This window comes from Ictidomys tridecemlineatus, chromosome 3 (genome assembly GCF_052094955.1).
Source record: "Ictidomys tridecemlineatus isolate mIctTri1 chromosome 3, mIctTri1.hap1, whole genome shotgun sequence".
Classification (NCBI taxonomy): domain Eukaryota; kingdom Metazoa; phylum Chordata; class Mammalia; order Rodentia; family Sciuridae; genus Ictidomys; species Ictidomys tridecemlineatus.
Window position 1 is genome coordinate 35,970,629 of NC_135479.1, and position 14,648 is coordinate 35,985,276.

The window sequence follows — 14,648 nt, forward strand, 5'->3', positions numbered from 1 at the left end:
GCCTTCACAAATTAGTGTGTGGACCTAATACAATCTGAATTAAAATCATTATGGAAAGATTTGGGGAATTAAAAAAATAATAATAAAGAAGGAAAAGAGGACTAAGTATGTAGTTCAGTGGTGGACCAGTGCTTGCCTCTTGTTCATGAGGTACTAGGTTCAATCCCCAGGAAAACACACACACACACACACACACACACACACACACACGAGCCTACATTTAAAAGGCAAAAACAGATAATATAATTTGAGAAAGTGTTCAGAGTGTGAGGAAATATGTGCCACTAGAATAGTTAAAACAGTATGGCATTAACCCAAGAGTAGACAGAACAAAAAATTAGAACACATGAATTATTCAATAAATAGTATTGGAGCAATTAACATTCTAGAAAATACTTGCAGAGAGATTATAAAAATGTTCAGCTTCACTGGTAATCAAAACTACAAGTTAAAATAACAATTGCTGTTTTTATCCTACTTTATTAATTGACAGTAATCAATGTTGGCAAGGGCAGAGAAAAATTAAAAGAGAGGAAACAGAGGAAACAAGCACTATCACATACTGCTGATTAGGAATTCAGATCTTGGGAGGGCAATCGGAGATTATTTTTAAAAACCCTTAAAGATGGAGATTTTTTATTTTATTTTTTTTAATGTACTAGGGATTAAACCCAGGACCTTGCACATGCTGCTAGGCAAGCACTCTGCCCACAGAGCTACATCCCCAGCTCCAAAATGGACTTTTTGACCAGTAATTCCATTTCTAGAAATTAATCCAAAAAGAACAATTGGAGATATTCCTAAATTAATATTAAAAAATGTTCAGCCTAAGGATATAATCATGAAAAATTAGAAATAGCTTGAATTTTCAAATATGATTTGTTCATTGTGATGAAATACTATGCAACCATGAAATTTCATATTTTCAAATAATATTTTAAGAATGTAAGAAATTTCCCCAAAAAAACTTTTTAGTGAAAAGAATTTAAAAGAAACTCCTATTATAATCCCAATTACATAGAAAAAAAGGTAGAGATGTAAAATGACAGTTAAAATATAACAAATTCAAAGTTGTGGTCTTAGGGTATGATTGTGTCTACTTTTCATTTTTTTTCTTCCTGTTTCCATGTTTCAATTTTTTAAAATGAATAAGTATTGTAAATAACATTTTCAAACCTCAAACAATAACAAGGTCTGTCAGCTAGTAAGTGATAGAGCCAGGATTCAAACCTAAGGCATCTAGGTTGTTTAAAAGGCATTTTTCAGGGCTGGGGTTGTAGCTCAGGGGTATAGCGCTTGTCTAGCATGTATGAGACACTGGGTTCACAACATATAAATAAAATAAAGGCCTGTTAACAACTAAAAAAAAAGCACTATTCAGTGCTCAGTGCTCTCCAAGGTCACGACTACCAGGATAATAAGGAAAAATTATCATATTCTCCTTTCTTTAGTCATGACCAAATTATTCTGATTCATAAATACCTACCTGGATTCTCCTTCATCCTCCACGTGTTCACAATGGACAGAGTTGAGAGCACTGACTCTCTTATAATCTTGAGGGGTCAGATATAAATACTTGTATCCCTGTAAGGCACAAGTAGTTTTAAACTCATTATTTGCCACTGTGACATAACCAGAAGATACAGCAAAGTGTGCATAATAAACTTGTTCCAAAGGTAATTTTGAATTGCTACATCACTTCTTAGAGTTACTGTCTGATTTGATGCCAGCCATAGATGGTTCTTTGAAAGACAAAAGTGCCTATTTTTTATTCACTGTCCTGAAACAAGATACTCCCTTACTGCAACTCCATGTATATTTTATTTTCAACAGGCTAATGGGTAATTTTTGGATCTTCAGTGATACCTTTATTAAAGATATGAATATAAAATTAAAGAATTATGCTAATTACTATTCTTCACTCTCTCAACTCCATGGTTATCATCAAAATATATATGAGATCACAGATCTAAGAGATTCAGAATTAAAATCAGAAGCTTATGTGGTACTAATGTTGAACACTGAACACATGCCTCCTGCTTTTTTCAATAACTCCAAATTCCTATTTACATTTAAAAATTAACATTTTATAAAAAATTAACATTTTATAATTGATTTATTTGTATACATACATATATACACTCACATACAAAGTAGAGACATGGCATGTGTTTAACATGCCATGTGTGTATAATTCAGTAGTTTTTAGTATATTCATACATTATGCAACCATCACCATAATTTTCAGAACACTTTCACCACCACCACCCCCAAAACCCATAACTGTTGGTGGTCACTACCAATTTCCCTACATTCTTAAAACAAATTTAATTGAACTATATTTTTTAAGCAATAAAATCTGTCAACTGTTCCACAATCAAAATACAGAATACTTTCATTATTCTCTGAAACAGTTTCACAGGTAAAGATATGAAAGGCAGCAAAGGAAACTGAAAGAGGAGGTAGGAAGGTAGAAAGACAAAAAGAGGACTAGGGGATACTGGAAGCAGAGAAGAAAGTATTTCAAGAATGAAAGAGACCGGGCTGGGGATGTGGCTCAAGCGGTAGCGCGCTCGCCTGGCATGCGTGCGGCCCGGGTTCGATCCTCAGCACCACATACCAACAAAGATGTTGTGTCCACCGAGAACTAAGAAATAAATATTAAAAAAAAAAAAAAAAAAAAAAAAAAAAGAATGAAAGAGACCAACTGTGTCACATGCTGCTGAATCATCAAATAACTAAGATGAGGACAAGAATTCACTGAAGAATTCAGCAATATGCAATCACGGGGGACCTTGATAAAAGCAACTACAGTAGAATGGTGAGGGGCAACGGTCACTAAAGAAGGAACAAGAGAAGAGTATATGGAAAACTCTTAAAAAGTGCTGCTCTAAAAGGAAGGAGAAAATGAAGTAGGGATAGTCAGTGGAGGGATAAGTATCTGTATGCTAAAGGGGTAGATCCAGTAGAGAGGGAAAGTGGGGATGTAGGGGAGAGGCACGAGGCGTGCTGATTAACATCCTTAAGTTGGCAAGAAGGGACATCAAGTGTACAAGAGAAAGGAAGGTCCTAGATTACGCGGGGATTTTTCTTTTTCTTGTTCAATCCTCAGTACCAGGAAGAAAAAAAAAAAGTCCTGGTGGGTTTAAAGGATTGTTGGACTCAAGAGAACTAGAGAAAGTGAGTTGGAAAGAAAGAATGAGGGTAGAAAACAAAGTGATGCTTGAAACTGAAATTATGTGGAATGAGAGGCTGAACTAGGGTGGAGGAGAGGAACCAGAGAAGGAGAGAAACTCTAGGATCCAAGAAGCCCGATTATAGGAAGGATTGTCTATGTAGATAGAGCAATCACCAAGAATTATCATATAACTAAGAGTACTGGAGAAAGCAACAATAAGCCAGGAACTAAAACATATAAAGAATGAGAGGCTGTGACCAAAGGTTGGAAAAACACTGTAATAAGGAGTAGTGATAGTATGGTATAGTCTGATGACGTGAGACTCAAAGTGGAGAGTTTTCCTGGAAAAAGGAGAATAAAAGGACTCAAAGTAGCAATGAGGATCAAAGAAAACAGTATTCCCCCTTCAGGCTCAGTAGCAGAGTAGAGAGAAATCAGTCAGTACTTAAGAAGGTTATAGGGGAAGTGGTATCTTTAGAAAAGAAATAGGTTTCAAGTAGAACCAGGAAGATTAGAAAAGAAGCTGAAGGTATAATGAATTTTGTTCATGACTGGCTGTAAGTCCTAAAAACCACAGTGGAATAGTTTTAAGATGTATGTTTTGGGTTTGGCATGTCTCATGCTAAATGCATTCCAATTATCTAATGTTCAAGCAACAGCAATCTGTTTTAAAGCTGAAGGAAAAATCAGGTGAGCATACTAAAAACACAGTTAGACACAACGTCCTAATATGGTATCTTAAGGAATTTTCATCAGTAATTTTGTTTATATTTAATTATCATCATAAGTGCAGACTTTCAAACTTAAACCATTTCCTTTCCCCTACCCCTCACATGTACAAACACATGTGCATAACAATACAGTATTTTGAAATATTATCTCTTCTTAGTCCGTACCTTATAAGGATCCTCAGGGTCTACCCAGGCCACATGAAACATATGACGAATTTCTTCTGCCAGTCCAATTCTTGCTCCACTATTGGCTGCTACAAAGATGCGTGGGATACCCTCTGCCCTGGCAAGTTCAGAAGCTCTTAGAAATAGCAAGTCCTCCTGGGGCCCAAAGGACCCAATTCGGTATGTAATGTCATTGCCAATAACAATAATATCCCTGCCTTCTGGATATTCAGGACTTTTAAGGCTCATTTTCCAAGCTACCATGCCAATCTGCAAAGATATAAACAAATGAATAAACACAAGCTTCTTACATGCAGAATTTTTTCTTAGGTTCCTTGAAGGTATGACAGTATACCCAGGACTCATCATTCATGTAAAAATAGGCAGTGCTAAAGAGCCAAACTCCCTGTTGAAAGCCAGAAAAAAAATTTTTTTAAAAATCCTCCAGTAAACTACTCCCTATAGATTTTGCTAAGAATGGGTGGTTTACAATTTATTCCAAAGTGGTCTCAATTCCTTCTTTGGTCCTACTCAAGATACGTGTGGAAGAATGCCTTGGCAGTGGTAATTAAATCCAGAATTCCCATTTTACTAACTTGTATACTGAGCCATTGTTTCTAGTTTTAGTGAGATTCATTCCAAGAAACCTTTAACTCATAAGGGAGCAGAAGGAGAATCACCTCTCATGGACTGTACAACTTTGTTGTCCTTTTACTGTCCTCTACCATTTGACAGGAATAGAAACATTCCTTATTGGCTTATTCCAGGTAGGCACCGTTCCTGCAAGAATTTACTGTGACTCAGCAATGTATTCTTAAGAGCAATTCTTGTTGCTTTTTTCCAATATCAGGAAACTAAAGGATGCACAGAACTAATCTCTTGCATGTAAATCTCTGTTCTATTTAGTAGCATCTGATCACCACACAATAAGTGATAATGGCTTAAAAGGCAGAGTGACATGTCTCTTCCCAAACCCTCACCACCCTCTCCTTTTTTAATCCCTTCCTATGTGAGAACTAGTCAATCCTTCTACTTGTTATCTGCTAGTTCCGTTTCTTTTCTATTCACTTACAATCCAGTTACAGCTGCTGTTTTTCATGTCTGCCTGTCTGTTTTCCATATACCTGGATAAATCACGCTTTTCATGCCCCCCTTTCTAGCTCATGCTTCCCTCCCTGCCCCCACCACTCACCTCCCAAAACAAAGCCAACCAGATGAGTATTCCTGGTCCTGCCTAATGGAGCCCAGCCACATCTGTAGCCTTGGTCCCTCATCCCCTGGCTGCTGCATATCACCTCATTGGGGAGCTGGCCATCAAGAAGGGCCATTAACAGATGTAAATAGCAGCATCCCTGGAAAGCCACATGCATCACCCAGACTCAACCGGGCCAGTGATCATAAGCTCTGAGTACACATTTCTCAATCCAATTGCACATCCACTGTAATCAGGCTGGTTGAAGCTTTCCACACAGCTATTTGTGATTCTCAGCATTAAGAAATATATATGTGAAACACCCACAGATAAATATAAGCTATTTAATATATCATACCATTGGCCAAACACAAATCAAAATGGATATAATACACCGGAAAAAATCCAATTGCCTTCTGAGATATTACTCTATCTGCTCATTAAAGACAGATAAGAGAAGGAGAAACACATCACCCAAAAGATAGCACAGAGAAACCCCAAATATCAGGATAATTTTGGCTGTTGTTCTTAAGAAGATAGTTAATACAATGACTATATGGGGAGGAATATTTTCTCTGCTTTCTACGTGTGCTGCTTTAGCCCAACCACTCTTTTGTTTTTCAAGAAAGAAAAGCTATTTTCTGTCTATTTTCCTCTAAATGCATTTGTAGTTAGGAAGATTGGGTTTTACACCAAATTTTGTGATATATTACCCTTAGCCACCTAGGCCAGAAGCAGCTTAGATGCAAGCCCTGAAGAATCTACTTCAGCATTTGCGTGCTAATGTAAATACTGTGACAATGTGGCACTGGGCAGGCAAATAATACTCTTATCTTTCGTTATTATCTGGGGACTCTAACTGTGTCACTTGGGCAGTCAGTTCAGCAATTGGCCAGGTCATTATGCTTACAATATTGACTTCTAATTAGGTGTCAACACAGCAGCACCAAGAACACACTATTCTTTATCAATGTCTTTCTGAAGTGTGTTCTTTATCATCCCCCTGCCCCCACTGCCTTAAAAAGCACTATTATAGAATGGATACTATTATCCCAATCTTTGTACAGCAAGATTCCTTACTAGAAGGGATTTAGTTTTGAGCCAGCACAACGGATAAACATCTAAGAAAGATGTTCAATTTACATTAAAATTTGGATTTCACTGCTAATCGAACAGTAAGGCATATAATGATGAATATGGGCTTTGGAGTCAACCAAACTTAGATCTAAATCTAGGCTCTATTGCTTATTAACTCTGACACCTGGGAACATTATTTAACTTTTATTGAACTTCAATGTCCTCAGATGCAAAGTAAAGGAAATAATACCCATGGGTTTGATAAACAAACTATCAGAAACGGAATTCTATTATATTAACTTTAACATAAAGTTTACCCTTTTTTCTCCTCTCAACCTGTCCATATTCTATCTAATCCAAAAAGTTGGTTCAAATCCCAATTCCTCAGTAAAGCTTCCCAAGCACAAAGTAACCTTTCTCTTTTCCAGTCTCTTAAACTAAGACCTTCATGCAGAGAACCCATTTGATAATTAATTCATATAATACCTAGGACTTCTGTTAGCTCACCATCTTGAACCATTATATCTCCTCCTCTAGTGCCTTGCAAGATCCCTGAACATAACATGGGAGTAATGAACACTGCATCTATGACTGATATCTGGAGATACAGAATCACAGTCCTAAATATCATTAAACTTTTTTTCTTTACTAGCTATTATTAACTGAACATCTATTATATGCTACACTGTACTACAAGTTGACAATACTGATAGTGGTTAAGAGTTTCAGTGGAGGAGTCAAACTGTCCGTTTTATGCTAGTTGTAAAATTTTAGTCAAGTCAATCTTTAATAGACTCACTTTTCCCAATTATAAAATGGAGATGGTAATACCTTTCTGAAGGGACTGTTGTAACAAACACCACATTAAATTATATAAAAACCCTATTATTGGGCTGGGGTTGTAGCTTAGTGGTAGAGCACTTGTCTAGCATGTGTGAGGCACTGGGTTCAATTCTCAGCACCATGTATAAATAAATGCAATAAAGGTTCATTGACAACAAAAATGATTTTTGTTTTTTTAAAAAAACCCTATTTTTATTGCCAGGTGCAGTGGTGCACACCTGTAAACCCAGTGGCTCAGGAGGCCGAGGCAGGAGGATTGTGAGCTCAAAACCAGACTTAGCAACAGCAAGGTGCTAAGCAACTCACTGAGACCCTGTTTCTAAATAAAATCAAAAAAAAAAAAAAAAAAAAAAAAAAAAAGGCTGGGGATGTGGCTCAGTGGTTGAGTGCCCCTGAGTTTAATCCCCAGCACCACCACCGCAGGAAAAAAAACCCTATTATCTTAAAGGTAGTTGTTATTGCCATGAGGAAACTGAGGCACTGGGTAATTAAGTAACTTGTTCTTATAGCTAGTATGAGTTGCATATAATGGTGAATGTGGGCTTTGGAAACATTCCTTATTGGCTTATTCCAGGTAGGCACTGTTTCTGCAAGAATTTACTGAACTACAGCCACAGAAGGAATCCCACCCCCACCTTCTTTTTGAAATAGGATCTTGCTAAGTTGCTCAGGTTGGCTGGCCTTGAACTTGCAATTTGCCTGCCATCCTCCTGCCTCAGTCTGCCAAGTAGTTGGGATTATAGGTTATGCACACCTGTGCCTATGCCTGTGCCTGAATTGTTTATTTTTTAAAGTAAAGTTCACAGAAAAAGAAGTGATATTTCTTTACTAGTTAAGGAAATATTTTCCAGACTAGTGCTACTGCTTTTAGCTAAACACAATATGGAAGGTGAACATCAATTATAGCACCATACAAATGTCATGATAACCACATTTTTGGAAGGAAGTAAATGGGATAGTGAGTCACGGTAGTGTCCATATAGTCTTACAAAGTGGTGGCTGTGAATAACATTCTAACACATCAAAATGTAATACTAAATTAGAAGAAGGAGGACACAAAATTGCATGCAAAATTGTGAGAGGCAAAATAATCTTGTAGTTAAGAGTACAGACTCTGGAGCCAGATTCTGAGATTCTCAGTCTGAATCTAATAAAACAGAGAGTCAGTCAGTTACTAGTCATATAATCCTAGATACTAACCTTTCTGTGCTGCAGTTTCTTCAAAATGAGGTAATAACAATTTTCTATATAAGTTTGGTGTGAGGATTAAATGTATACTAAGTCCAAGAATGGCAAATGCACATAGTAAATGCACAGTATGTTTTTATTCTCAGACAGGGGTCTCACTAAGTTGCTGAGGCTGACCTTGAACTTACAATCTTTCTCATTTACTTTTTTTTTTTTTTTAGCTGTAGATGAACACAATACCTTCAATTATTTTATTTGATTATTTTTTTGTGGTGCCATGGATCAAACCCAGTACCTCACACATACTAGGCAAGCAGTCTACCACTGAGCCACAGCTCTGGTCCCCCCCTCTCATTTCCTTCTTCTTCTTCTTTTTTTTTTTTTTTTAAGAGAACCATTTTTCTTCAGTTGTTGATGAACCTTTATTTTATTTACTTATGGTACTGAGAATCGAACCTAGTGCCTCACACATACAAGGCAAGTGCTCTACCACTGAGCTACAACTCCAGCCCCCCTCTCATTTACTTTTTTTTTTTTTAAGAGAGAGAGAGAATTTTTTTTTTAATATTTGTTTTTCAGTTCTTGGCGGACACAACATCTTTTGTTTGTATGTGGTGCTGAGGTGCTGAGGATCAAACCTGGGACGCACGCATGCCAGGTGAGCACGCTACCACTTGAGCCACATCCCCAGCCCTCATTTACTTTTTAATTCACAAAAATTTAAAATGAGCCAGGCATGGTGACTTACACCTGCAACCCCAGAAACTTGGGAGGCTGAGGCAGGAGGATCACAAATTTGAAGCCAGCCTTAAGAACTAGTGAGAGCCGTTTCTCAAAAATAAAACATAAAAAAGGACTGAGGATATAGCTCAAGCAGTAGAGCATCCCTAGGTTCCATCCCTAGTAACACACACACACTCACACAGTGTGAAAATATTACCAAGTACTTTTTCACTAAATGACAGGTACTTGGTAGTTTATATTATTATTCCTACTTTGGTACATATTTGAGTATTTCCACAATAAAAAAAACATTTTTTGCTGGGCAAGGTGGCACATGCCTATAATCCCAGTGACTTGGGAGGCTGAGGCAGGAGGATTCCAAGTTTAAAGTCAACCTCATTAACTGATTGAGACCCTATCTCAAACAATAAAAAGAACTGAAGATGTAGCTCAGTGGTAACAAGCACCTGGGTTCAATCCTCAATACCAAAAAAAAAAAAAAGTATTTTTAAGGGGGGGAAAATCTCATCAGCTTAAGGGATTTCCTATGTTTTAATTCTCAATTTTATTTATCATATGTATGTTAAAAAGAGAAAAATAAATATATGAAAATTAAAAGAATACCAGTAACTATGTTAGGGGAATGCACAGCGGCACACACTTGTAATCCTAGCTACTTGGAGGCTTAGGTAGGAGAACTGCAAGTTCAAGGTCAGCTTTAGTAACTTAGTGAGACCTTTATTTCAAAATAAAATATATTTTTAAAGGTAAGAGCATTTAGCTTAGTGATAAAGTGTCCCCACCCCCACCCTACCCCAGCTTTAATCTCCAGTACGAGGAAAAAAAAAAACAGAAAAAGAAAAAGACTATCTTAGGGCTCAGAGTGTAGCTCAATGGTAGAATGCTTGCCTTGCATATATAAAGCCCTGGGTTCATTCTCTAGCACTGGGGGAGAAACAAAAAAACTATCTTAGTATGTTGGGCTATCATTTCATTTTTTAAAAAGAAATGCTCTGCAATGATGTGGTAGAATGTATATATAGGTTTATACAATATTAATATCTCTACCTGAGAAGTAACTGCTTCAGTGTTTTTCTGCTCTGATGGTTAAATACATATTTATACTTTTTAAGTCAATATTTGTACAATAGACAAGAACAGTGCCTATCAGCTAAATACATATTTAGGACTGTACCACATGTATTACAAACATGTACTAAAATCGAAAGCTTATATTTATACAGAGCCTTTCATCTTGAAGGGGGCTAAAGAGCTTTACAAACATATGTACATAAAGGACGTTTGCACTGATAGGCAGGCAAGGTATAATTCGTCCACTCCCCTATTTCTTCCAGCAGTCCTCGGTAGGAACACATGGTGTCAACAGATGCAGGTCTATAACAGCTGCAAAGACACGTAACACAATAATCCAGTTGCGATGCATAGTCACTGAAAGGAGGATTGCAACTTTGGAATAACAACTGCTCTCCTCCAATGCAGAAGAACCACAGCCATTTCCAGCTTTGTGTTTTTAAATTATTCTCTACCAAATTCAACTAATCACTTGACAAAATTGAATTTGATACTGGAAGTGGTTTCTGAATGCAAAACACTTTCTGCCTGATGATGAACACTAGGTTGAAAAATACTCCCCCCGGCCCTTGTTAGATTTAGGGGAAAAAAAGGGCAGAGGTGGGATCACAACATTCAGGATCAGAATATTCAAAATATTCTAAGAATAGCTTAGTTTCAGAGGATTTGGTATTATTTCGAAGACAGGCATATTTCTTCCCCCTCTATCTAATTAGGACACCGTAAGTTTTTCAGTCAAATTACATAGAGGAGTCTATGTTATATAAACAATGAAGATTTTATATTGCAAAAATTCTGCAATCACTATAAAAGTATAGTGTCACAAGTGTGACAATGTGATTAGGAACGTGACATTCATTGATTTCACCTAAGCCCAAGCTGCCTTGTATAGTAACTGAAGAATAACAACCAAGGGAAATCCCTTCATTGAATTCCGTTTTTTCTGTCTTCTTTTTCTTGCCCACATTTCTACTCAAATGAAACCTGGTAAAAATGACAGTCCACTACTCAGGGATAAGGACTGACCAGCTAAGGAAGCAACAAAAGGGCAACCTGTAGCCTATCTGAGATAGTGGGTGGGTTTGTGATCTACTGAGTTTCAGACTCGGGTTTCTTGATACTGGCAGCACCAGAATCTTCCCTGATCACTTTCTTGCATTAGAACTGACTATCTGAGTGGTCCTTTCAGTAAGTACTTACTGAAAACTGTCTTTGCATTAATATTGCCATGGATAAGTTTTAAAATATTTTATTTCAGATAAATTTTCATAACAGGTCATTTCAACTCACAGGTTTCTTAAGGGATATCAAGCGAAGTTAATTGTTTTAAAGTGAAAAAGGGAAGAGAATAAAGCTACAGTGATCAAACTAAGGATTAGAAGAAATAAGTATTTGTTTTCCTTATATAAGTACTGAGAAAGAAAATATTTCTCTGGCCACATTCCAATCCTGGAATAAATACACTCAAGTGAGGGAGGTGGGAGGAGGGAGGAGAAAGCAAGCAGAAGAGAACAGTCTTATTTAACTGTTTTTATGTGGGTAAAATGATTTGTGCCACAGTATTTCCATAAGAAGTGGGACCATTATTTTCCTGTAGAAACACATTTGGTTTGAAAAGTATCACTGGACAGGACGTGAAAATCAAACCAAATGAATTATTCACAACCTCCGATCAGAGGTGATCATTATTTCTGATGCTCCAAACAGTGATTAGGATTCTGCCCTGAGATGTCATTTTCTCGCTGAGTAACACCAGCAATACAGAAAGGCATTATCTATCTATCCATATATGTATTTTTTCTCCTGGGAGGACCTTGGTTTAATGTTACTATAACAGACACTAAAAACATGATAATATTAACATTTATTCTGGTGGTACCCATAAATGCCATTAGTCTGACACAAAGTGTCAACACTAATCATGACCCAAAATTAACACCAAAATTGACATCAACATTAATTGTACTATCGATGTGAATAGAATGCGCAAGCACCACAGGAACTTTCCAAGGAATCAGTTGCTATAAAATAAAATAACGATAAGCTCAACAAGGAAATCTGAAGGGAAAGCTAAGGGGCAAAACATGACCGGATTTTGTTTTTTGTGGGTGTAAGATGCATCCATGGACTCTAGCGATGCTGTAGAAGGCAGGAAGAGAACATCATTGCCACAGTTGCCTTTCTTCTATCTTCACAATATAAGTTCTATCTCCACACTGTAAGTTCTGTCAGTAGCAACAAATGTCTTTCCATTCAGATTTAAATACAGGTTAGACTGTGGCTGAAATGTTATTTTCTATGCTAAAAGTCTAAAACTTGAGTGATTTTTGGCAAAGCCTTTAGTAGCTGTTGTTCTAATTCTGCTAATGCCAAGAAGATGACCACCCTACAGAGCCCTGGGGCAGCAATACAAAAAATTCTAGTATGTCATAACTGAAATGGATTTAGGTATTATTTGCAACATAAAAATGAGAAAACTAAAACCCACAGAGAAGGAATTGGAACTTGAGTTCCTTTTTAGCTACAGAACAAAATGTGACCTTTTCCCCCTCTTGTATTTTGTATGGAATATTAAATCTTCACAAAAGTATAAAAAATAATTGCCATAGAAATTTTAACTCATGTTAGTCTCATAATAAAACATACAATGAAATACCATAAAATACTGTATAGGTTTTAAAAGGTAAATTTTTAAGCTATAAAGTAATGTAACATTTAACTTCATGTGTTCTATTTGTGAAAACCAGGTGGAAAAAAATACCAATACCTTTGTATACTACACTATCTGTCAGATAGAGCATGTTCCATTAGTGCTATATGGTCACACAAAAGAGCTCAAAACAATTTTCTTCTTCTTTTTATTTTTAGTTGTCAATGAACTTTATTCATATGCGGTGCTGAGAATTGAACCCAGTGCCTCATACATGCTAGGTAAGCCCTCTACCACTGAGCCACAACCCCAGCCCAAAACAATTTTCTTTTCTTTTCTTTTTAAATATTTATTTATTTATGTATTTTAGGTGTAAATGAACACAACACAATACCTTTACTTTTATGTGGTGCCGAGGATCAAACCTGGGTCCCACTCGCGCTAGGCGAGAGCTCTACCACTAAGCCACAATCCCAGCCCCCAAAACAATTTTCTTAATCATTGAAAAAAATTTTTTTCATGCTTGGGTGATTAAAAAATGGCTGAAGAGACTTAGCCCCTCTAAGATATGGTAAGAGGGTAAGAAAAGTATAATTTTTAGAACAAAAAAAGAATTTATTCTGGTGGTAATTTTTGCCACCATTTCCAAAGATTAGAAATAATAATTTTAAAATAATGATTTTTCCTGAACACCCAGTAACCTAATAAGCATACCAATTATTATTATTATTTTTTAAACATGCCCACAGAAGCCAGTGGTATTTGAGAAATGAGACACAGGATTAATTTGTTGATATGGAAATTAACCAAGTTGGCCTACATAGTTCTAGAGCCTTGCCCATTAATCATATGAAGGAATGTTGAACTCTGGTGCTCCACGCTACACCTCATCCTCTGGTGACATCTATTGCTGTCCTGATGTTCATTATTGCTTCTACTTGGAGCTGTAAAGTTTTTTGACATAGGGTACTATGTCACACTCTTTTCCAGTAAAACCTTAAAGCTTAAGACATGTATGAAAATGCTGGCAAGTACATTCTTTATTTAAGGGTTATTTCTAGGATTTGTTTTTTGGAAAAAAAAAAAAAATAGGAGTTCTCCACAAGGACTTCTCTAGTGAGCCAACGGACAATTTCAGATTTTCAAAATTGATCAAGTTCACTGAAGCTTAGTTGCTAACAATGAAGTGAGTCAAAACCAACTAATCAACCTGGTGAGAAATCTCCAACAGTAATAACAGTCATTCAGAAAGAATTCTGAGAAGCCCATATGCATCCCAAAAGAACAGTGTTAGAATTTCATGAGAAGCAATTCCATGGTAGGAAGACGTATTTTTTCAAAATTAGCCTCAAAATTTCATCTCCTGCATGCTAGGCAGATACTCTACCACTGAGCCACATTCCTAGCCCTTTTTTGTTTGTATATTTTCTATAGCCTCAAAATTTTTCTAATGAAGGATCCAAATGAAAGATAACTTCAGACAATTACTTGTAATCAAATATACTAACTTAGAATGGGGCTAAAAAAAACAAAACAGTATAATGTCTTTAAAAAAAAATCTCTTCATAATACTGCATATCTTTCTCTATACTTAGAATTCCTATCTTGCTATGCCTAAAAAGATTCAAAATTGTTTTTTTGAAGCCCTTAATAAACAATAAGGCAAGCACAAATTATGACTGTTTATGTATAACTAGTGGTATGGGACCCTTTTCTGCTGAGGAACTCAAAGCACTTACAAACTTCCTCCTGTCTTCAAGGATAGACTGGTGGCTATTAGATGGTCCCTGATCAGTGCATAGATTGTGC

At 36.6% G+C, this 14,648-nt stretch overlaps 1 protein-coding gene across 9 annotated transcripts in view; it reads right to left on the reverse strand.

The window, feature by feature from the left end:
* Nucleotides 1–14,648, reverse strand: part of Acaca (acetyl-CoA carboxylase alpha) — a 288,856-nt gene that overhangs the window by 91,519 nt on the left and 182,689 nt on the right. For all 9 annotated transcript variants that reach the window (XM_078042389.1, XM_078042384.1, XM_078042383.1 and 6 more), the window contains 2 exons: nt 4,075–4,344; nt 1,487–1,584 (listed from right to left, as the gene is read on the reverse strand). In XM_078042389.1, the coding sequence (XP_077898515.1) occupies nt 1,487–1,584; nt 4,075–4,344 (368 nt within the window). The remainder of the gene's footprint in view (nt 1–1,486; nt 1,585–4,074; nt 4,345–14,648) is intronic.